The sequence below is a fragment of the Procambarus clarkii genome, chromosome 28 (assembly GCF_040958095.1).
Source record: "Procambarus clarkii isolate CNS0578487 chromosome 28, FALCON_Pclarkii_2.0, whole genome shotgun sequence".
NCBI lineage: Eukaryota > Metazoa > Arthropoda > Malacostraca > Decapoda > Cambaridae > Procambarus > Procambarus clarkii.
In genome coordinates this window covers 11,558,372-11,582,592 of record NC_091177.1, presented here as the reverse complement: position 1 = coordinate 11,582,592, position 24,221 = coordinate 11,558,372, and the positions used below count along the sequence as shown (strand labels likewise).

General features: G+C 39.5%; 2 protein-coding genes across 4 annotated transcripts in view; one reads left to right on the top strand and one right to left on the bottom strand.

Annotated features, from left to right (window-relative positions):
• The window catches only part of LOC123754968 (nitric oxide synthase, salivary gland), a 30,633-nt gene extending 29,714 nt beyond the window's left edge, over positions 1–919 (bottom strand). The window contains exon 1 of the mRNA XM_045737323.2: positions 821–919. Coding sequence (XP_045593279.2) covers positions 821–910 — 90 coding nt within the window. The 5' untranslated portion in view covers positions 911–919. The remainder of the gene's footprint in view (positions 1–820) is intronic.
• The window catches only part of LOC123754969 (zinc finger protein 271), a 33,208-nt gene extending 10,532 nt beyond the window's left edge, over positions 1–22,676 (top strand). The window contains exons 2-3 of one of the 3 annotated variants that reach the window (XM_045737324.2): positions 17,700–17,938; positions 20,744–22,676. In XM_045737324.2, coding sequence (XP_045593280.1) covers positions 21,260–22,297 — 1,038 coding nt within the window. In that variant the 5' untranslated portion in view covers positions 17,700–17,938; positions 20,744–21,259 and the 3' untranslated portion in view covers positions 22,298–22,676. Of the gene's footprint in view, positions 1–17,699; positions 17,965–20,743 lie in introns of all 3 variants that reach the window. The other 2 variants (XM_069332886.1, XM_069332887.1) reach the window with 2 other exon arrangements.
• Positions 22,677–24,221: the final 1,545 nt, after the last annotated feature.

Below are 24,221 nucleotides of genomic sequence, written 5' to 3'. Positions count from 1 at the left end.
ACAATCACACCCCTCCAAAATGTGTACCTAAGTCGCAGCTTTCACACAATGCTGAGAATGCCCAACTTTAACGCCTTAATGAATACATGAGAAGAGGGATAACTTAGCTCCTCCTCACATTCCTTTAGGACCATGGCAAACACCTCACCAGGGACTTGACTGACTGATTTTTCGAATAGTTTATGATATCTGTTCGCTAAAATGTTTTACTCACAATCTTAAACAATTAGAATAGAAACAGACAAATTGTGGGGTTGTTAACAATTGTATCATGCCCTTCATACTCTCAAACCTATGGGTCTTGGTAATATCCGTGCGTAATCATTTGGTTATACAAATACTGGTCTTGGGAGTTGAGAGACATTGGTCCTGTTTTAATTAAGGCTTCAAAGAACATTTTTTGAAGGATAATTTCACAAAACCAAAATTGTACTGTGCATGATTTTTGGCAGAGTTTTATAATGTATAGTCACATGTTGAGTCGTACTTGAGTACTGGTGGTGATTTTATGGTGGTCGTTTCTGTACCCTAATTCTGCCTGCGAAGTGGCCCCCTTTCCCCTGAAATGACTCAACCTACCTGATTGGTTGATGAAGAATAAGCCACCCAAGAGGTGGCACAGGCATAAATATACTTTGTGATAGATTGGTTGATTGGTAAAAAGTGGTAGATTTTTTAGAGTGAATGTGATCTTTGATCGTGAATCAACTTACCTATTTTGTCACCGTACCTGAGGAGCAGAGTTGTAGCAGAGGTGTATATACCTGTCACTAGTACGCAGGCAGGTGTAGTAGTGGAAGCTGCATGTGTCTAAACATACCTGTGAGGCGTGCACCTGTAGAGAGTCACAGTACTCCTTCCCGTAGGCGAAATTAGCCAGCCGTCGGGGCTTCGACATCTTTCCCTCCATCTCTGTGGGTAATTTAAACATTCATTTTAACTCTTAATGATTATTCCAAGACTTAACTTTAAATTTCCTGAAAATTCTTTTTTTTATTATTTAATATACATTTTCATAGTAATTAACGTGTTTTTGTTCTCGTTATCTTATCCCTATTTATAATCTTTGGATAATAATTTGCATGTTTATATTCTTCGTGAGCCTCAGTTGCTGCTCTTGGGTCGGTGTTGTGGAGCAGTGAGGGGAGGGAGAGAGGCAGGAAAGGGAGAGAGGGAAGGACAGAGGCAGGGAGGGAGAGAGAGAGAGAGAGAGAGAGAGGGTGAGAGGCAAGGGGAGAGTTAGGGGGAAGAAGGTAATTATCTCTGAATACATCTTTTCCTAAAAAAAATTTTTTTTAACTCGATTAGTTTTTAGGTTTTCAACATAACGTCCTCAATTGTCTTTTTATTATACATATTATTTGTCCACTTTCTTCATCTCAGTCCACTCTTTGTATTTTGCCACTTCTAACTTTGACCATCTGTCGCAAAGACAATAGGTTGTCATTACTTATGGTGGAGATCCACCCCATGCAATAGGTCTCCACCCCATGCAATAGGTCTCCTCCCCATGCAATAGGTCTCCTCCCCATGCAATAGGTCTCCACCCCATGCAATAGGTCTCCACCCCATGCAATAGGTCTCCACCCCATGCAATAGGTCTCCACCCCATGCAATAGGTCTCCACCCCCATGCAATAGGTCTCCACCCCATGCAATAGACCTTGAACACTGAATTACCCAATATACATACTGTACACATTCACTATACTGACCAAACCATCATGGCCACCCGTCCTATTAGAGAAGCAGTATAACTTAAAATACAACATCAATAGTTGGGTTTCCTTGACGTATAGATTGGAACAGGAACAGTTGAGAGGAAATCCTTAGGATTTTATCACATTTTTAACAAGATATTCAGAGATAGAGTCTCATTTTCTTCAAGGATAACCTCAGTTAAGAACCCCTTACTGAGTAAGAATACAGAACTATCCTTAACTCCTATTCCCCCCTCCAGCTCAGCTAAATCAACCGCTGCATCAGCTTATACAGTAGTAATAAACTCTTCCCACTTAAGACCTCATCACTATGTCTTGCCTTCCTGACAGCCTGCTCAAGTTCAAGTACGTTTATTGAGACAATAAAATGCATCTCAAAGGGATAGAGTAGTTTAGGCTATTTCTACCCTCCATCAGCTTGTCCAGTCCCACTGAGCGCTTATCATCTGGCCCTTCCGGATCCACTCTCACCTCTAGACCAGCACAATCCACCTTCAATCCAGCTAAGAATATTACAGTTGCAATTTCTATAAAATAGAGGAAATGAAGCCCCTCTTAACTGACCTTATACCCTCTGAAGTTAACACCTTCCGCCAAGGAAGCGAGGCTTCCAATGATAACCAATTTAGGAAAAGTTATGGGAATCACAGTACAAATGGTGAAGAAACTCACAACGTCAGCCCAAAATTAACCTTCAGAGCCTTGAGGTAACACAAAACAATGCCATGCGATTGTGTGTGACGCCCTGTGTTCAACCCTGATCCTCGGCCTTCAGGGTGACACAGGCCTCGCAAGTCTAGCCACCAGACGAGACAAAATGTGTGTCAACTATCCGTCACTCCGGATCACCCAACACAACCATACAGATCAAAAATTAACCCAACAGTTCACCCACATAACCATCCTTTACACGGCAGCCAATAGCAACAATTCCAGATTCGTGTCACAAATAACCTTAGTACAGACTTATATATACCAAAACTATGAAATCCAATTTATTGTCCCCACCATATTCCCCCTTGGTATTACGTAACTCCTTAAACATCAGCACTAGAAGGCAACATACCAAAGTCTGCACCGAAATCAACCATAGCTTCAACCTTTGCCTCCACAGTGGAAAGCTGCTACCAGAATATCACAGCAATTTACACAGATGGGTCTTATGTTCCTACTAAACAATGAAACCTGTCACTAGTACCGTATGAATCCCGTTATCAATATTCACAGCTGAATTATGTGCCATACACCAAGCTCTACAAATCATCCCAACACTACCAGCTTGGAAATACACTCTCTCTAGTGACTTCAAAAGTGCGATGCAGGCAATTACAACTACACCAAAACGTGCAAAGAGCTCGTTCACCCATGCCTTCAATTTCTCCATGAACATCATATAAATGTATATGACATTTCCATCCAATGGGTCCCACACACTCCCCGTAATGAGCTTGTAGATGGACTAGCAAAAGCAATGCACGATACAACTCACATCATTCAATTTTCCATATTGCACGAAAATCAGCCTTAAAAGTGGCCATCACACAAGATTACTGAGCTTAACAATATTTGGTTAAGCCACTGTGAGCAATAAATGGATCGCTCGTTAAACTTGTCGTGTGAGAGAGGAGTCGCCGCCTTACCTGTGCTACGGGAGCCGTCAACACTGATACTGACTTCATACCCTCAACACATTCTTGAGACCAACGCCTGCAGAGGTGGAACAAGGACAAGAAGGTTCTTTTCGTACCCTCCCTTCCCCTCCTCCCTTCCCCCCCTCCCTTCCCCTTCCCTACCCATCGCTACCTCCGCCCTTAACCCTTCCTCTACCCAACGAATTTTATTCGTCAACTCCTCCTCAATAATACACGCCACCACCTCCCCATACCACCTCCCCATACCACCTCAAATGCGCCCTCTTCCCCTCCCACCCTCCTACACACTCTCTAAGGCTCCATCACATACAATATGTTTTAAATGAACAAATCCACAAGGGCCGTGACGAGGATTCGAACTTGCGTCCGAGAGCATCCCTTCCTTGTGAATTTGCATCCCGGCCCTTGTGGATTTGTTCATTTGATGCATCACGCAATTGTGATTTCTGTGTGCAGTATGTTGTTGTTGTTTAAGATTCGATGCTTGGAACAAAAAGTTCCAAGTAGCACGGGCTATGGTGAGCCCGTTGTGGACTTACCTGGCACAGGAGCGGGGCTGACATACAATAAATCTCCACCCTATACATAGTTCTCACTCTCATACGTTAGGTATACACCATAATCAACATACAAAATACTTTGACAAGGACAGATGATTCAGCACACGAATACTGGGACACGTAGGAAAAATAAGTTCCCAAGTGAGTCATTGAAACATAAGGAGAAAATAATTCAGAGTCAGGATAATGAAAGAATGAAATGAGTTAAGAATGTTTAAGACAAACGTCATTCACAGCTTTAAATACAGATATGACAAACCTAAAAAGGGCCTGGAACCTACACTAATCTATTTAAGGGTTGAGAAGAGGGAACCCATGACCGTAGCTTGCGCCCTGCAAGTACAACTAAGTGAGCACACATAAATAAAATATAAACTGCCCCTGGAGAGCTGAATATGGACTCATTCAGTTAGTCTCATGCACCGTCTGTCAGAATAAATCTGGAATCTGCAACACCTGCTTGGAGTCTTTATCATGTGAAACACAGAATGATGATGGAGAAAATCCAGAGGTTTTCCACCAGACTAGTCACAAAATTTTGGGGTATGAGTTACTTGGAAAGACTAATGGAAAGACTGTGTTGATATTTATATGAGTACCTTTATACACTGAATTTATATATATATATATATATATATATATATATATATATATATATATATATATATATATATATATATATATATATATATATATACATAATACACACACACACACACACATATATAAATGTATGTGTGTGTGACAGGAAACAAATCAATGGGAAAAGACAGAACACGAAACAAAGGGTATATACAGGATATATAATCACAGGTGTACAATTTATTTGCTTGCTTCTGTGCTGTTTCGTGTTTTTGACGTGGGTAGAATGTAATTATGTGTTAAATGGCTGTTGATTGCTGGTTTTGACTTTTTGATGTGTAGGGCCTCGCTGATGTCGAGTCTCCTGTTATCGTTGTATCTGTCGATAATTTCTGTGTTGCTTGTTAATTTCTGTGATTTCTTCGGTGATGGTCTGGTTGTGTGAGGAGATTATATGCTCCTTGATGGAGTTCTGTTGTTTATGCATTGTTAATCGCCTAGAAAAAGGTCTTGTTGTCTTGCCTATATACGACGTTGGTTTCTTTCAAGGCGTTCTATATATGTATATATATATATATATATATATATATATATATATATATATATATATATATATATATATATATATATAAAGTTGTGAGGGGTACCACCTCGATCTGGTGCAAATGTGAGGACCCATAGCCTCGGAGAAGAAAATAAGGAGTATTCAGAGAAGACCTTGTGGATTCTCACTGAATACTTTAATATTTTCTTTCCTACCACCCCCATTATTTTGTATGTACACTTATATGTTTGTTTTATTTAAACTGCGTTACAAAAAAGGAGTTACATATACGGTACAAAGATGATTATTACAAGTTGTCGAGTTCCTCCAGCTCCTCAGATGGCGGGCAGGTACCCTGAATGCAGTGTGCATTTCCCCTCTGCTATATATATTCAACTTAGCTGGAATCCGAAGGAATAAAATTAGCTGAGGTAGATTTTCAGCGACAGTTAAAAGAAGTTACTACAGTTAACGTTAACATAAAAAGTGTCATTTATAATATAGTTCGTTATTTCACTTACGTCAGGTCTTTATTTCGACATTCCTTATGCACATATTCGTGCCACGTTCCCATCATAGTCACTGGTGGACATACACATTATTCCCTCAGTTCGAACCCCCTGGAACAAACCCCGTGGTACACTATGGTACAAAACCCATGGTATAAACTCTATAGTACAAATCTAGTGGTACACGCGGGTCGTGCGCTAATGACGGAGAATTCACTTGAAAACACCAAAGGGATCTTTTCCACGAAAATCAGATTGGTCGCGGTGGTTATCCTGCTAACAGGGAAAAGAGATGCATGGGCGTTGGTCAGATTCGTTTACAAAACGTGTGTTTGAGAGAAATGCAAGAGATTGTGATTGATAACAGGTGGATATCGTTTATCTTTTCCACTTTTGTCGTGGGTTTTCGTTAGTAGCATCAATGTGGAGTACTGCATCACTAACATCAATGTGGAGTACTGCATCACTAACATCAATGTGGAGTACTCCCCATCACTAACATCAATGTGGAGTACTGCATCACTAACATCAATGTGGAGTACTGCATCACTAACATCAATGTGGAGTACTGCATCACTAACATCAATGTGGAGTACTGCATCACTAACATCAATGTGGAGTACTACATCACTAACATCAATGTGGAGTACTCCCCATCACTAACATCAATGTGGAGTACTGCATCACTAACATCAATGTGGAGTACTGCATCACTAACATCAATGTGGAGTACTGCATCACTAACATCAGTATGGAGAATGACCAGCAGTCAGACCATTGGAGACTGACCACACATTTCGCCTTCCTGAGAATCGAACCCGGGAATTTGCACAAATGAGAAATATTGGTACGAATTTAAAAGGGGGAGAGAGGAAACTTTACTACAAAAGTAAGACGAGATCTTTTTTGCCTACAATGCCGTCTAACGTTGAAGTAAATTGCCTTTGACGTAGGCGCGAATTTAATGCAACTTTTAAAAAGCGTCTTGAGTGGGTTTTTTGAGAGCATATGGGTAATTCGATTCACATTTTTAACCCTCTGTACCACGTGCCGTAATAATGGTGGAAGGTGTTGAAGTGTCTTTACTGGTGGTAGAGTGTGCTGTAGCAACCCGTTCTCGCACTTTTTTTAAGTCAATATTGACTTATTAAATAAGTGCATATGTGACATACTAGTTTATTGTGAATATTTTAGTTTACCTCGAAAAGCTTCATAGAAAACACCGACCTTACCTAACCTTGTTAGTCTGTTAAGATAAGCGTCTTATTGCTTCGTAATTGCAATTATTACTTAATCTATTATAGGTATAGGTTACGAAATAATTGTAATTACGAAGCAATAAGATGCTTATCTTAACATACTAACAAGGTTAGGTAAGGTTGGTGTTTTCTATGAAGCTTTTCAAGGTAAACTAAAATATTCACACTAAATTAGTATGTCACATATGCACGTATTTAATAAGTCAATATTGACTATAAGAAAGTGCGAGAACGGGTTGTACAACGGCTCTGCTGGTAGAAATAGAAGTGGTAGTACAGATTGTTGTAGTGGCTTTGCTAGTAGTACAAGAGTGCTATAGTTGCCCTACTGGAAGTAGAAGCAATGACTAGTCACGGTCAGAGTCCTGTTATTAACAGTAGTGTAACAGGCTCGTTATTTTTCCACTCGTGTCAAATTACCATCACCGCTTCTCACCACGGACGCTGCTGCTTCCCAGCATTGTTGATCCTTGACGAGTATGAGCCGCAGGGAACGGAGGCGTGGCAGAAAAAGTCCGTTTTACTTTGATATACAGATCTATTGGTATATACCCCTATACTGTTTAGATATGTTAGAGAAGACTGTATCTTTCTTTTCCCCCACATCTTGCCCGAAGTGCTGTGCGTATTAGTGTCTTTAGGCATAGTATATGCTAGTAAATATACTATGTATATACACTAGTAAATATATTCTATCTAGGAATTGAACATTCTGCTTGTAACTCATTCTGTTTGTGTTTACTTTTACTTAAATAAACTATTATTGTTAGATTTTTATTATGGAATATCTTTCTCATTTTCTGGCAGATAACAAAGTCGTGGATTAAATAGCTGTTACGTTTTCTATCTTTCTCGCATATTTTTGCGGGTAACTCAAACAAATTTCATCACTTTCAATCGACGAATACAAATATACACCGCATCAGGTTTGAATATGGGACACACCAAACTAGCAGTACACAGCTCTAAGTACAGAACAGACATCAAAGAAGTCTGCATTCACTGTCAGGTGCCTGAAACAGTCGAACACTATATCTCCTTCACTGCTTCCGACATCATAGTGCCAGAGTAAATTTCAAACAAGTCTGTATCGCACTTAAAATACCCTTTACCATCGAGCATATATTAGGAGGCGGTGACCACTCGTTAAAAGAAAAATACCAAATAGCCAAAGTACTGGCTAAATATCTCCAGTCGACTAACAAATTGGGTCACATCTGATCCGCGCCACATTTATACCTAGCGCTACCAACAGCTAAACACAGAAAACAAATGCCTCGTCGCAGCACCAAGGATCAGCTGACGCCATAAACACAACATACCGGTGCGGCAATTCTCCCTACAACACACACCTCTGTTTTAGTCACCGTTCCTCTATCTACAGCACAACGCAACAAGCACCTTTGTAACTCCGATCATCCTCAACATCAACGCGTCCACCAACATCAGTACTGGTGCAGTCATCGGGAGGATAAACCCTTCATGCAAACTGCACCTACTATCAACAAGAAGAAGAAGAATACCAATATGCGTGGAAAATTGGTTTACAAACTCCAGTGGAAGAAAGGAAATGTCAGAAGTGTTGATAAACGCCCGACAGACCTCTTGAAATAATGCATTTGTAACAATGCAGAGTTACAAATGGCTTCACACTAACCGTGAAATTTATTGACGAAGGAAAATCCAAAGTTGCCTCCTTACCGAAATCAGCATATACGAGTTATAACCACAGTACGAGCAAGACAGAACAACACATCGACTAACCCAGCATCAATACCATCACCGCAACCTTACACCACAGTCTTCAACCACACCAACCATCATCATCACAATACCACTGTATTGTCAGTCACTCCTAGCACCACCACCACCATAACAATAAACCATCACTCGCCCTCAATAAATTATTATCTCAACCGAACATCTTAACTCCAAAACAATACAACTACAATTGTCCAAACTCCAAACACTATTTAACCCTGAAACCCAAATTCTCTCCCCCCCCCCCTCTTAACTACTGTAACGGTTCTATTGTTACGTAAAGTATGGTGACAATAAACACAGATACTAACAGAAAATATATATTTGGTCGAGTATACAGAAGTATGCAGGTGATACCTTGGCGAGCAATGGTGTGAGTTGAGTGCACTGAGAGTCGGTACAGTATCTGACAAGTGTCTGTTTTAGACCACACTTGAAAGTAGACTAGTTATTATTATTCACTACTCTGTTGCTTATATGCTCGGGCATCACCTGACCGTTCTCTAAAGGTTGGCAGGAATATTAACTAGAAGTAGGGAAAGCGATGAGTCCCACCATCTTGTCACCACTTGGTCCGGGAGACATCTCCCGTCACGCAGGGTGCAGTCGCTCCTCCACAGATCTCAAGTATCAGCTCTTGATACTGGTAATGGCTCAAAAGGCCCACCACTTACGGGCTATTCATGCCCGTGCCACCTTTTGGGTGGCTTAATCTTCATCAATCAATCAATCAGCGATGAGTCACAATAACGTGGCTGAAGTATGTTGACCAGACCACACACACTAGAAGTTGAAGGGACGACGACGTTTCGGTCCGTCCTGGACGAACTTTCTCAAGTTGATTGAGAATGGTCCAGGACGGACCGAAACGTCGCCGTCCCTTCAACTTCTAGTGTGTGGTCTTGTCAACAAGTAGGGAAAGGTTTGAGTTCCATAATTAGTACTATGAAGAGCTTTGCTTCTCTCGTTAGGCTAATGCATTTAGAGCGAGTATATTATTGGGATAATCTACTCGCCTCACTACCACCATAACCATCACATAATACCATCTCACCCTCATTGTCACTACCGGTACCATTACAGCACCATCATCAACCCTATGCTACTAACACCACCACCACCCCAACACCTTACACCAGTTGATTGACGGTTGAGAGGCATGACCAAAGAGACAAAGCTCGACCCTCGCAAGCACAACTAGGTGAGTACAACTAGGTGAGTACCACCCCTACACGAATGGGGGGGGGTTGTTTTCGGGACTAAAGAGCCAAAGCTAAACCCAAGCAAGCACAACTAGGTGAGTACATACTCGCCACTACCCCAACACAACCATGCACACCCCCCCCCCCCCCCCCCCAACGCCCCAACAAGGTTTGATTGGGGTGTTGGTGGTGAAATTAACTAAATCTCACAACCCTAGTAGAAAGAAGAACTCGAAAGGACATGATCCTGACATGCAAGATACTGAGGGGGAACAGACAAGGTGGACAACAACTTTTTCTTTAAATTGAGAGAAAGTGGAAGGCACAAGCGGGAGCCGGAAACTAAAGTGATTCGAAAAAATATAAGGAAATTGTCGTATCCTGTACGGGTGGTTAACAAGTGGAATTCACCGAAGGGAGATGCTGTAGAAGCCACCTCCATCCACAAATTTAAGGTTAGATTCGCCAGAGAATTTGAACGTCAAAATACTTAAATTATTACGTCACAGGGACAAGAAGGTTAGTAGGCAGGGCATAAAGTTCTCACTTTCTCTGTATTCACTGACAGGCAGCTGCCACCACCACCCCTCACACCACCACTACCACCCCTCACACCACCACCACTACCACCCCTCACACCACCACCACTACCACCCCTCACACCACCACCACTACCACCCCTCACACCACCACCACCACCACCCCTCACACCACCACCACTACCACCCCTCACACCACCACCACTACCACCCCTCACACCACCACCACACGTGAAAATTAACAAAGCATTTCCACAACCGAGCTTCCTCTTGTCCTGACAGGTGGCCTCGGGGGCCAAGCGACCTACAGACGCGTGGCCCGGACACAATACCCTCCCAGGTACCCATACTACGCAGCTATTACCATCCCTCACACCACCGTAGTCTGAACAGTCACTATACAAGCGAAGGCTCCCTGGTTCTCTTCCCGCTCCAGGACAGAGACCTGTGTGGACACCTTTCCTTTCCCCCCAACTGCCACAGTTCTCCTAGCAGTAAATAGGTACCCGGGGGGTCTTAGGCAACTGTTGTGGGTTGCATCCTGGGGTAGGTGAGTATGGTTGGTCTAGGGAGGACCTCGGTAAGCCTCACAGAACATCCACCACCACATGGTTGTAAATTGATTGGTGGGTAGCGTTCCAGGAAGAGACAGTGAATCATAAGATGAGCTATGGGAAGGGAAAGTTCTGAGTCTATTAACTGAGAGTCAGAAGTGGTAGACAGTCTCTTAACTACCCCCTAAGATGATATTAAGATCCCAGACGCTACGACATTCCCTACCACTTCCAACCTCTCATCGCCCTAACTCAAAAGATGTCGATGTTGAGATGTCACAATATGCATGAATAAATCGGGGTTAAATATGCATGAAAACGTTTCTTCAAGGTCTGTATTGAATTTTCCTTTACGTCAGCAGTGGGACAATATATTCCACAGTGCTACGATCATGTAGGCAAAGACTCTCTGTCCCCCTGAGTCACACTCACAGTCAAATATGCTTGCAACTCCAATACTTTTGTCATGTTTGAGTATGTCTAAATAATTCAGACTCACAAAAGTTTCGATAATCCAGAAAGAGCCGGATGATTGCCTTCTTCTTTAATATTCTGATGTCTTTTCTAACAGAACTTTGTGTAGACAATTGTGTAAAGTCACTGTAATCGGTTTCTCTCTCTCTCTCTCTCTCTCTCTCTCTCTCTCTCTCTCTCTCTCTCTCTCTCTCTCTCTCTCTCTCTCTCTCTCTCTCTCTCTCTCTATCTCTCGTCTCTCTCTCGTCTCCTAGCTGATAACCAAGTCGTGGATCGATAGCTCTTCTGTTATCTGTATTTCCCATGTTCTTCTCTGTTCTCTGACCCTTCCTTGTACTCTAATACTCTCCCCCTTTGCCATTCCAACTCCCATATCCTCACAACCAATCTCATTCTCTCCCCCCAATCCTTTCTACTCCTGAGCTTATCTTCTACTCTCCAAACCACCCTATGCTTCCCAGAGCTCATCTGCTTCCTAATCTTCATCCCCACTCCAATACTCTCTAACCAACTATGCCCAACCACTTGGGATGGACGGTAGAACGACAGTCTAGCTCTACGCAGGTCGGCATTCAATCGTTCAACACACTAGGACGGTCGTTCCCCGGCCGTCCAAGTGTGTTGGGCACCATTCTTCCCCACCTCCCCGTCCCATCCCAAATCCTCATATCCTGATCCCTTTCAAGTGCTAAATGGCCGTAATGGCTTGGTGCTTTTTCCCTTCCTCCCTCCGCCTATACTTCTCAACTCATCCCTTACAATCAACGGACATTTGCAACTATTCCCTTCCGTCTCTTCCCCTTCTCATCGACTTGAGATTGGTCCAGGACGGACTGAAACGTCGTCGTCCCTTCACTTTCTAGTGTGTGGTCTGGTCAACAACTTCAGTCTCTTAATCTGTCAGTGTCCGAGAACACAGCTGTGTTCTCGGACACAGCTGTGTTCTGTCCGAAAATTTTCATATCTGATAACTATGGAGGTGGTGGTGGTCGTGTGCAGTATGTGGTGGTATGTGTGCAGTATGTGGTGGTCGTGTGCAGTATGTGGTGGTCGTGTGCAGTATGTGGGGGTCGTGTGTAGCATGTGGTGGTCGTTGTAGTATGTGGTATGTGTGCAATATGTGAACTACAGTAAACTGCGCGTCATATGGGAATTCTTGAACAAATACGTGTGAGACCATAGTGTATATTATTCATTTTGTGTACGTATAATACCTTGGTGTACATTGTTCATACAATAAAGGTCTATGCACCTATAAAGGTATACACCGGAGCATGTATACCGCATACATCGAATGTCTAAGACCTATGAGTATACTGCTCATTCGGTATACGTTTCATACCAATAAATTTAGAATTTGTTCAAGCCAGGTATACACGAACTCTAAGAGGTGTGTTATTAAGGCACTAATTGACAATTTAAGGTGAAGTATTGTTTACCTTTGCGTCAGTTAATGAACCTGGAACAACGAAGATGAGTCTGACCACGAATGAAGAAGCTGCCTTACTCAGGAGGCTGATTGTGTCTTAGTGCTTCTGACGTGAATAACACCCATCCTTTTATAATCGACCTGGAATACGGAATAGTAATTGGTGTAATTGTCACTTAATGGAATCTCCGGTAACCTTGAGAGGATGATCTTTGTGTGTGTGTGTGTGTGTGTGTGTGTGTGTGTGTGTGTGTGTGTGTGTGTGTGTGTGTGTACTCACCTAGTTGTGTTTGCGGGGGTTGAGCTCTGGCTCTTTGGTCCCGCCTCTCAACCGTCAATCAACAGGATCAGGTGTGTGTGTGTGTGTGTGTGTGTGTGTGTGTGTAATTACCTAAGTGTAATTACCTAAGTGTAGTTACAGGATGAGAGCTACGCTCGTGGTGTCCCGTCTTCCCAGCACTCTTTGTCATATAACGCTTTTGTGTGTGTGTGTGTGTGTGTGTGTGTGTGTGTGTGTGGGTGTGTGTGTGTGTGTGTGTGTGTGTGTGTGTGACAAATCCTGCAAGCATAAATTCGTCGTTATCATATCCTCTCGCATAAGTTATCTCACCGTGTGAAACAGCATGACCAATTATTAAGCATTTGTCTGGAAACATTAGTAGAAAACACACCTTTCCAATTATCTATAAAAACCTAATCTAAACTAATCCTAACATAGCCTAACCTCTCGATAGTCTATCAAATCTGAGGCAGCAGCACTTAACTGAGGTTTCAGTCATCGTGGAAACGATTAACAGCGAGAGTGAGGAGGAAATAGCCACAGGCAATAATCACCAACCACACACACTTCCTCTGGGAACACGAAGGACTTTGAATTTAAAGGGAAATCGTCGATTAAATTAACGAGTGATGTCGCAGCCGAGAAACGATAACAATGGAGTTTCATTTCTATATATCACAATCTCTCTCTCTCTCTCTCTCTCTCTCTCTCTCTCTCTATCTCTCTCTCTCTCTCATACTAGAAACATACTAGAAACATACAAATATACTAAAAACATACAAACATACTAGAACACAACGTGATTGGACATCCACCGGGATATGTAGTTTACCTGAGAGCCACTAACACTAGTGGCCTCGACGAGGACAAGAAGTCGGCGGCTTGTCGAAGGTCCCCCCCATTTGGCTTGAGGATCTTTTCCAACTGTACTTTAAAAGTTAACAGAGTTAACCTAGGTGCGATATAGATATACAATATAGATATACAACCTGGATATATAACCTAGATATACAACATAGGTGAGTTGGGTTCGTGACTAGAGGCACAAGAGTGAAGAAACTTGTAGCAGAACCTTAAAATAAGAATAACAATGATAATAATAATCTTGATTCTTGTCTTTAATTGTTTCAAATTTTTTTTGACATATAACATCGACAAGAGTTTTTTCCGAGGCTGTCTTCGCTATCTCATCAACTCCCTCATTCAACAGTATTCCCACATGTGAAGGGATGCACATGAATCTTACTTTATACCCATTTTTGTCTAATGTCTTAACATTCTCTCTCTGCCCGACAGACCACTGGAACATTATCTAACACAGTGCACAGTTACAAACCCATTAAGATTTCAACTTAGATTCAACAGAGCAGAAGAAGTTGTTAAACACATATGGCAAAATCTTACTGAAGCGACCATACGAGTAATAAATACTCATAATCCGCCCAAGTAAAACAGAAACAAGCAACACTTAGTGGGCCAGCCAGAGGCTTAGGGCCCGCGCAGGAATATCCCTGCAAAAAAAAAAAAATCTCTCTCTACACTCGATCACAATATTCTGGTATACTGGTCGTCTGCTATTGAAAGATTCCAACGCTCCTTTACTGTCTATAAAGAAACAGGCATTTTTACCACATTTGACTACTTACTCAATACCCAAATGAGCCATAGAAACATTAGATATAATTTTGTTCAGTGTTAGAATAGTTAACAAATAGAATGCATTAGGCAGTGATGTGGTGGGGGACAGACTCCATACACAGTTCCAAATGTAGATATGATAAAGAATCTGTACACAGGTTGATTGACACTTGAGAGGTGGGGGCCAAAGAGCCGAAGCTCAATCCCGGTAAAGACAACTAGGTGAGTACATGCAGCCTCTCCCCTAAGTAAAAAATAGGCTGCCTCTTCTTCAGTGGTAAAACACACTCAATGACTCCCTGAGTGGTTAAACACTTGCAGCCTTGTTTACGGTGGTGAAATGAACTTCATCCAAGTAATTATTAATCATATTCTCAAGCCGCCTATACCCGTCGAAGCCGTAAATGCCAAAACAATGTTAATTAACCTATAAAATCTACCTAGAAACAATCATCAGAGCAAATGAAAGTGGAAGTGGGGTACATTTGACATTCCTGCCTTCGTCGAGGCCACTAGAGTGTTAACGGCCCTCAAGTAAATTCAGGTGAATATTCCTTTTTAGCTAAATATATACTACAATGAAAGGTATAAGTAATATAGAAAATTATTTACTCCGTTTCCTTAAAACAAGAAAAAGATTTCAAGAGAAAGGGGGTTCAACGAAAGTACAACCTTTAGCTGGAATTCAGAAACAAAAGAAGTTAAATATGCGATGCGAAATTGTGTAAGAGTCATTTAGAGCGATATAAGTGCCTTTATTCCACGTTGTAATATGTTCGCTCGTGAAAGGACAGTACGCTAAAGCCAAAATAAAATTTGATAAAAGAAATACTCTGTTAATAAATATTGTCACATTTACCACCTGACGAACGGCACTACAGCTCTTTGTGAACTTGGATCAAGGCAAGTGCAAAATTTCCCAATCGTAAAACAGGAAGAGAAATTAATTTGTCAGCTCCTTTACGAGCAATTCTCACAGACCTCCCTCTCACAGACCGAGCGAGGCAGGAAGGCATAATTCCCCCATTTTGCCAGATTCCTGTTATTGAGTTGGCTTCAGTCAAGCCAGGTCAATACCCAGGAAACTGGCTTGAACCTAAGTTCAAGCTAGCACTTGGAGTGAGATAATCACAAGTCAGACGCAATAACTGCTCTCCAACCCTGAAGAACAATGAATTTACTGCAATGATATCACGGCTCTGGCATTGGTAATGCTGTTATCTATATCAGGATAAGCCTAGATAAGCCTCACTCCCCCTTCTTACAAGAATGTAAGGAATTTTATATATATAAGTAAATAAAAAAATAGATCAAAGATGACATTTGAGGGATGAAAGGTGAGGGATGTATAAATAAACGTTGCACCGACGGAAGATAATTATTCTTTCACTTCCTCCCGGCTCCTCTCGTGCATCCTGCTCTCGCACAAGACAGCACATATATGACTTATTGCTTATAGTCACTATTTCGCTTATAAATAAGTATATATGTGACATATTCCAAGATATATATTTTTCAAGATTTTCTATTCTGTTTTCTATTCGGCTTTTCAAGGTAAACTCAAATATTCACAATAAAATAGTATGTCACATATGCACTTATTCATAAGCAAGATATTGACTATAAGCAAGTGCGAGAACCATTTCCTATGGACCCCCTGACTCCTCTCACACCCTCCGGGTCCCCTGACTCCTCACCTCCATGTCTTTTGTCAGCTAATGCTCCTTCCTCCTCCTTCATTGCTCTTCCCTCTTTCTTCCTAATCCCTCTCTGCTATTATCTTATCGTCTCCGTCAGCATACTATCATCCCCGTCATTATATTTCCTTCTCCAGCACTACGCCTATTAATTCTTTCATGTCCGTGGTCTGCAATAAGCTGTCTTGCATTATAAGGGTTTGGGTTTCTGATGCCGCATTGATCACATTATGCAGCTCAGCAACTTCCTCTGCTGCTGCTGTTTCAACCCTGCAGCATACTAAGCCAAACTCGCACAAATTTAGGCAGAAAACTTTTACTTCTTGCATGTGCAAGATCCTTGAGAGGATTGTTCTCAGTAGGCTAATGATGCAAATCACTAGCCTACTGATTTGGAGTCAACTCACTCCGAACCTGTAGGGCTTTCTCCCATTGGAGGACACAATTATGCTTTGCTGAGTACTTCATCAGACAGATTGATTGACTGATGAAGATTAAGCCACCCAAGAGGTGGCACAGGCATGCATAGCCCATAAGTGGTAGATTTTTTGCAGTGAATGCGATCCTTGGTTGTGAAAAAAGATGCATCAGGCGGGACCCAAAGACTCATGTAGCTTTTCTTGGGCTTCAAGCTGATTTTGACTCAGGTAATAGAAACTCATTCTGGAACAACTAGCATTTTTGTGGGCCAAGGGAGATTTGTTGAAATGCATTAGGGGGGAATTTAATTAGAACTGCGTAGTGTGTTAAGGAAGTTAAGCGTGTGTTTACACTGGCGGGCGTTGTTCCTATGAAGCCTATATTATGTCAATCACATCACCGAACTTAATAACATATATATTTATGAACTTCACTTATTAACTATATGCCTGCTAAGCAGAAGTTTTTTAGCTGTTAATAGGGTTATATTGTGGTTTTATTAGAGACCAATAATTTGTATACGGAACGTACAATTTTTTAATATTTTTGTGTCCGAAATGGTTACCATATGTGTTATGCGTCTTCAGTGCCAACTAACTTGTATTCGTTGAAATACGTTTATTGAGGAATAAATACTCACAAAGGGATGATCGAGGTAGCTCAAGCTACTTTAACCAATTCTGCACAACGTGTTCATTTATATAGTGGGCCAAATATGTTTAATTAATTAAAAATTAATACGTATAGTTTTGTAATGTAATCTGTAGTATATTTTTGACATCATATTATTCTATCGAACCTTATGTGAAATGTCGACAAAATTTCGTGAACCAACCGATCGATCATTCAAAACAACAACAACCATTTCTGTTTCTACAGCCAATCGTTAGGTGGAGGAAATCTTCACCTAATTTGCACGTATCGCGTAGAATAAGAAGAAGAAAGAGGAAACCTTCACACAAACTACACGTATCATACGGAAGAAGAAGTCTGACTTACTCAGAAGGAGTGTCTCCCAAAGAGGATAACTCCTGCAGTCATCGAGAAGGAAAAGCCTTTGCAAAGCAAAGTCTGGGCTCATTGGCCCTGTGTGGGTCGCAGTTGAGAATTTTTTTATGGTTTGTCTTGCAGAGATTTTTGTGAGGTAATTTGAAATTTAATAAATTAAATTTTCCTTGGCAAAAGTTTGTAATGATGCCAGAACATGGAAATTGGCTAGTCTGTCTGATTACAAAAGCTACCAAAAGCTACTCAAAGCTTCCTAGCATTACGTAAGTAATGAAGAACTATGATATAATAACTCATTATAATGTTGGTGCTGAATATAGAACATGAAAAAAACTTATTTTTACTCTGAAATAATGTCATCTATAACGAAATTGGGTTCATCTAATTACCCAAAGCCGTAACATTGTCTCTTGGATCATTGATTTCTTGTGGCGTCACCTGCCGCTTAGTTTAGTCTAATTTCGCTATAAAAGTGATATTGTTTCTGAGTAAAAATCTGATTTTTCATGTTCTACATTCAGCGCCAATATTGTAGTAAGTAAATATATCATATTTCTTCATTACTTACGTAATGCTAAGAAGCTTTAGGTAGCTTTGAGTAGATTTGGGTAGCTTTGTGTAATTAAATGGACTGGGCATGCCTCAGATGGGTATGGTAAGGTAATTATCTGAAGAAAGTGCTAAGGCAATAGGGCTACAGCTGGATGAACTGACGTTTAAAGTAGGTTATAAACGCATTGCAGTCAAAAACTTTGCACAAATTAGTTTAATTAACTCATTATGGCTCCATACCCATCTTGTGGATGGGGGCAGAAAGGTTATCCACATAATGAACTCAGAAACTGGACTACAGTTCCTGAATCTAAGAAATTTACATATTTGGTGAACTGGTTAGTCATTTATTTATTTATATATTGTAATATTTACAAGTACAATGGATGATTTTTTTAAGGCTTGGTGCATGTAAAGCAAGTAAAAAAACTTGCTCATAGTATAATCTTTTACAGTACTGACAATATTTGTTCTTCACACAGTTGGCGAACTTGAGAGAGTTGGTAATTGAGACCAACCCGCTTTCGAGCTTGAGAGAGGGTTGGTCTCTTCACTCAGATCCAGTATGGGCTATGCCTCTACCACCCAAAATGCTATGCATGTTAGTGGCTTTGCAAGAATGTAAAAATACCAATCTTATTTAATCTCACACACACCCATTATACCTTCTTGTAAATAAATATTCTTATTATTATATAGGGGAAAGTTTGTTGATGTGCTAGCTAGGTAATTGACAGTTTGATTTTTGTTAGTTCAGTACTTGTACAAACTTTTCTTGGAGAGGGGTTGAGTGTTTTGTAACCTTTTGAGGCTTTTGCAGGCTTTTCACCTTACACTGGACGATAACTTACACTCATGAGTGCTCCTTGCCTGTTAGATGTGGAAAGAGATATTCAAAGGTTCTTGCCTCCAATGAGTGCTCCTTGCCTGTTAGATGTGGAAAGAGATATTCAAAGGTTCTTGCCTCCAATGGGTAGTGTATCTCACAGGTGCCCAGAAAAGAACTTTTCATTACACTCTACATTCTATTTTTTATTGTATTGGCATGCTATATGTTTTTAGGATTTATTTTGAAATTGGTACTATACTGTATCTCTATTAGTATTTTCTAGGCATAAATATATAAAGGATGGTGAAAGGAATAATAATTTAATATAATATTCTGTGTTTAATTATTACTTATATTTTCCCTGATTTAATTGTTTGGCTGAATTAGAAATTCACCTTGGGTTGGGATGGATGAAATTTAATCTTGTGCCAAACTCAGATTTTGTATTACTAAAGTGAGAAAGTTGGCAATACTGGAATATTAGCTGTACTGCTATTTGGGCTAAAAATGTAACAGGTATTAAAAATGTAACAGGTATTTTAATAATTTATGTAATATTTATAATTACGGAATGAAACTTAAATTCAAATGAATTTAATTTGAGAAGATATATTTGTCTATTTTTGTTATTTTTTATATTTTTAGTTATGTATTTTTGTTTTCATTAAAATAGTCTCAAATTTATTTTTCAGCTCAATTACCTGCTGCTATAAGAGTTACCAGATCATATTTGATCGATCACCAGAATCGATCCCAGAATTCTGGTGCTTCCCCTAGCTGCTGTCAAATTTCTTCCTTCTGTTGAGGCTCTGGGATCCAATAGGCATGTAGAGTTCCTTCCTGGAGTTTCATTGAAGTTGCAGTAGAGAGGTCCTTGGCTGCCCTTATCACACATGTTCACTTGTCCTATCTCAGTACGAGCCTGACACTTTTCGAGTGTAACTCAGCTGTGAAATTGATGGTGTTTCTGAATTGGATCCATCCTCATTTTTGTGTGGGTTCTTTCCCATTTCCTGCCTGTGGTATGAGGTCCTGGTTGCATCTTAAATGGCAGACAACCATTAGTTTTGTTTGGCACATGCACTGTTTTTTCAGGGTTTTCCTTGGAGAATCTTCCTTTGTCTGTCAACTGTGAGCATTTCTTCATGTCATGTCAGGGCTTGACAATTCCACATCCAGGTGCTCATGATACCTTGGGCATTGGTGGCAGTGCGTTTCAGGGCTTTCTCTTGCTTAACAGTAGTTCTCTGTTCTTGTGGGCTGCAGAAGCTTATTCCCAGGCAGTTCCATGGGGATCTCGATCCCCTTTCTGAGTTATCTTCATTTTCTGCTCTGTTTGTTGCTTCATTCTAGTGGGATGCTCACTTGTCTTTGCTTTGTCACTTCACTCTTGTGGATGCTTGTGTAGACTACTAATTTGAGATTCACATCCATGCATGTCTAGAGAAGATATGGAAAATGTAGAAAAAGAGGGCTAAGGAGATTAATATTAAAAAGCTTACTGTCCTACTAACTCTGCTTTACAATTTTGCAGCATTATGGAGAACCAACACCATCTTCCTCCAGCAAATCATCCAAGGCATATCTGATCCAATTCAGAGAATAGAGTTTTAGTATCCCTCAAGAGCTGTTTAAGACAAAATGTCACCAGTCCCTCTTAACAAACTACTTCCACTAAATCTTGCTCAGTTGCACTTCGTGTTTTTCATTCATAATCGAGCTATGCTTAAGTGCACTTAAGGAAACTTATGTTGAAATGATGTACTAAAAAAAAACATGAAAGAAATTCTTGGTAACAAATCTGAGATTTTATGGGTAAGCATATCAGTATTCTGTATTGATAAGAAATTCAAAACAATCTTATCTAATGAGACAATAGGTTCATAATGAAATGGATTTCATTTGTATTATGCATGTCTGAAAAGCACAAAAATGTACTCTAGTCACACATTAGAGAACTAATTCAGAATAGGAACCACATATGTATTATGAGGTTCATAAAACTTCAGAGATCTTCTTCCATTAAATAGAAAATTTGATTCAGAAAAACATGATACGTAATACAAAAGAGCTGCTATATGAGTGTTCACTGTGTCAAAAATGTTTTTCAAATAAATCGTATCTTGTAACACACATGAGAGTCCACACTGGAGAAAAACCATATCAGTGTTCAGTATGTCTAAAATTATTTTCACAAAAATCAGCTCAAGTACAGCATATGAAAATCCATACTGGAGAGAAACCACATCAATGTTCAGAGTGTCTAAAACCCTTTTCGCGGAAATCGGCTGTAGTACAGCATATGAGAGTTCATACAAGAGTGAAACCTCATAAATGTTTAGAATGTCTAAAAAACTTTACACAAAGATCCTCTCTAGTACAGCATATGAGAGTACATAGAGGGGAGAAACCATATCATTGTTCAAAATGTCAGAAAAACTTTTCAACTAAATCAGATCTAGTACGGCATGTCAAAGTTCATAGTGGATTGAAACCATATCAATGTTTAGAGTGCCTAAAACACTTTTCAAATGAATCAAATCTAGTACAGCATATAAGAATTCATACAGGAGAAAAGCCCTATCACTGTTCTGAATGTTTAAAACACTTTTCAAGTCAGTCAGCATTAGTACGACATATCAGAGTTCATACTGGAGAAAAACCACATCAGTGTTCAGAGTGTTTTAAATACTTTTCAAATAAATCTGATCTAGTGAAACATATGAGAGTTCACACAGGAGAGAAACCATATCAGTGTTCAGAGTGCCTGAAAGTATTTTCAACTAAAACAAGTCAAGTACAACATTTGAGATCTCATACAGGCAAAAAACCATATCAATGTTCAGTGTGTATAAAAGACTTTACAAATAAATCAGATCTAGTAAAACATGAAAAATTTCATAGACAAAAGAAACCATACCATTGTTCGGAGTGTTTAAAAGGTTTTACAAATAAATCAGATCTAGTAAAACATATGAGAATTCATACAGGAGAAAAGCCATATAAATGTACAGTGTGTCTAAGAGACTTTTCTCAAAATTCAAATCTGATAACACACATGAAAACTCACACAAGAAAGAAACCTTAAGTATTCAGTTTTATTAGCTATGTTTTCAGCAAGGGCATGGTAATATAGGAACAATAATATTGTTTTATGGGTTGGGTAAAGCTACTGTTTGGTCTTAAGTCACTATATTATAAAGTATAAGGTAACAATATGGTATATTGTCCTCAACATCCTGAATATTTGTGAACATGGGCTTTCATAATAACTTTTCTAGGATTTGATTATCTCTTTGACTTGTATATCCTTAATGTATTATAGAAATTGTAAATTAAACTTTTATGGTTTTGAGCTCAAGTAATCAATGAGTGATCAGGCAAATTCCTCTTCTTACTACCTTCTAAATCATCTACAGCATGTCCAAATCATTGAATATATATATATATATATATATATATATATATATATTTGAATCTTTGACATATATATATATATATATATATATATATATATATATATATATATATATATATATATATATATATATATATATATATATATATATGTCGTACCTAGTAGCCAGAACTCGCTTCTCAGCCTACTATTCAAGGCCCGATTTGCCTAATAAGCCAAGTTTTCCTGAATTAATATATTTACTATAATTTTTTTCTTATGAAATGATAAAGCTACCCTTTTCACTATGTATGAGGTCAATTTTTTTTTATTGGAGTTAAAATTAACGTAGATATATGACCGAACCTAACCAACCCTACCTAACCTAACCTATATATATAGGTAAGGTTAGGTTAGGTAGCCAAAAAAAGCTAGGTTAGGTTAGGTTAGGTAGGTTAGGTAGACGAAAAAACATTAATTCATGAAAACTTGGCTTATTAGGCAAATCGGGCCTTGCATAGTAGGCTGAGAAGTGAGTTCTGGCTACTAGGTACGACATATATATATATACTGTATATATATATATATATATATATATATATATATATATATATATATATATATATATATATATATATATATATATATATATATATATATATATATATATACATACAGTATATATATTTTGACTACTGATTTTGGAAGAAACTGGAGACAAGACTACATGTACTTGGGTGCTAGATAATTAGACTACCAACACAGATTTTACAAAAGCATGACAAAGAATCCTATATTAAAATGTGTAGATAGCCTTTCTCTGTCTGAACATTTTCAAGTCTAAATAAAACTACTCAAAATTACAAGTCTTTATATTCCTTTGAATTTGAGGGGAAGAGAAAGTGGTGTCAGTTGATGAGTTGATGGATGCTTACGGTTATATTGAGTTATGTTGACTTGTAGCTTATTTCCTTCCTGAGAAGGTATGACAGGGGTTTTCAACCTTTTCCCTCGATGTACCCTTTGAGCATTATTAATGTCATTCATACACCCCCTGTAATGATAACTAAAAAAATACGTAGAACAATATTGTTGTGTATATTTGTAAATAGCATCCACAATGGCATCTACATAGCAATTAAATAATGTGTGAAACACAAATGACAATTTAAATGAAAATTATAGAACAAATATCATTCACCTCTGGTTGTGTAGTATTAATGTCAAGGAATTTGGACTGTACTGGGTTTTAATTGTACAAAAAGTATGTAAATAACAATCTTTAGAAAATATTTCACACATGAACTGCAGTGAAAGAAAAGGAAAAGTTTCAGCTGTTATCTGATAACTTACCTGAAAATATTACTAATACTGCCTCAACTGCAATGGGAATTGTTGGGTGTGTTTCCTATCACCTAATGTCCTGATCAACTAGCAGTAAATAGGCAACAAGGAGTTAGTTGGCTTGTTGTGGGGTTGCATCCTGGGAAGGGTCATTAGTTCGACCTTGGGGGGTAAGGGGGGAAACTTGATATAAACCTAACATGTATACAGTACTGTATATACGTTGCCTGCCTGTCCCCCAACACAATTAATTATAATAAATATAAATTAT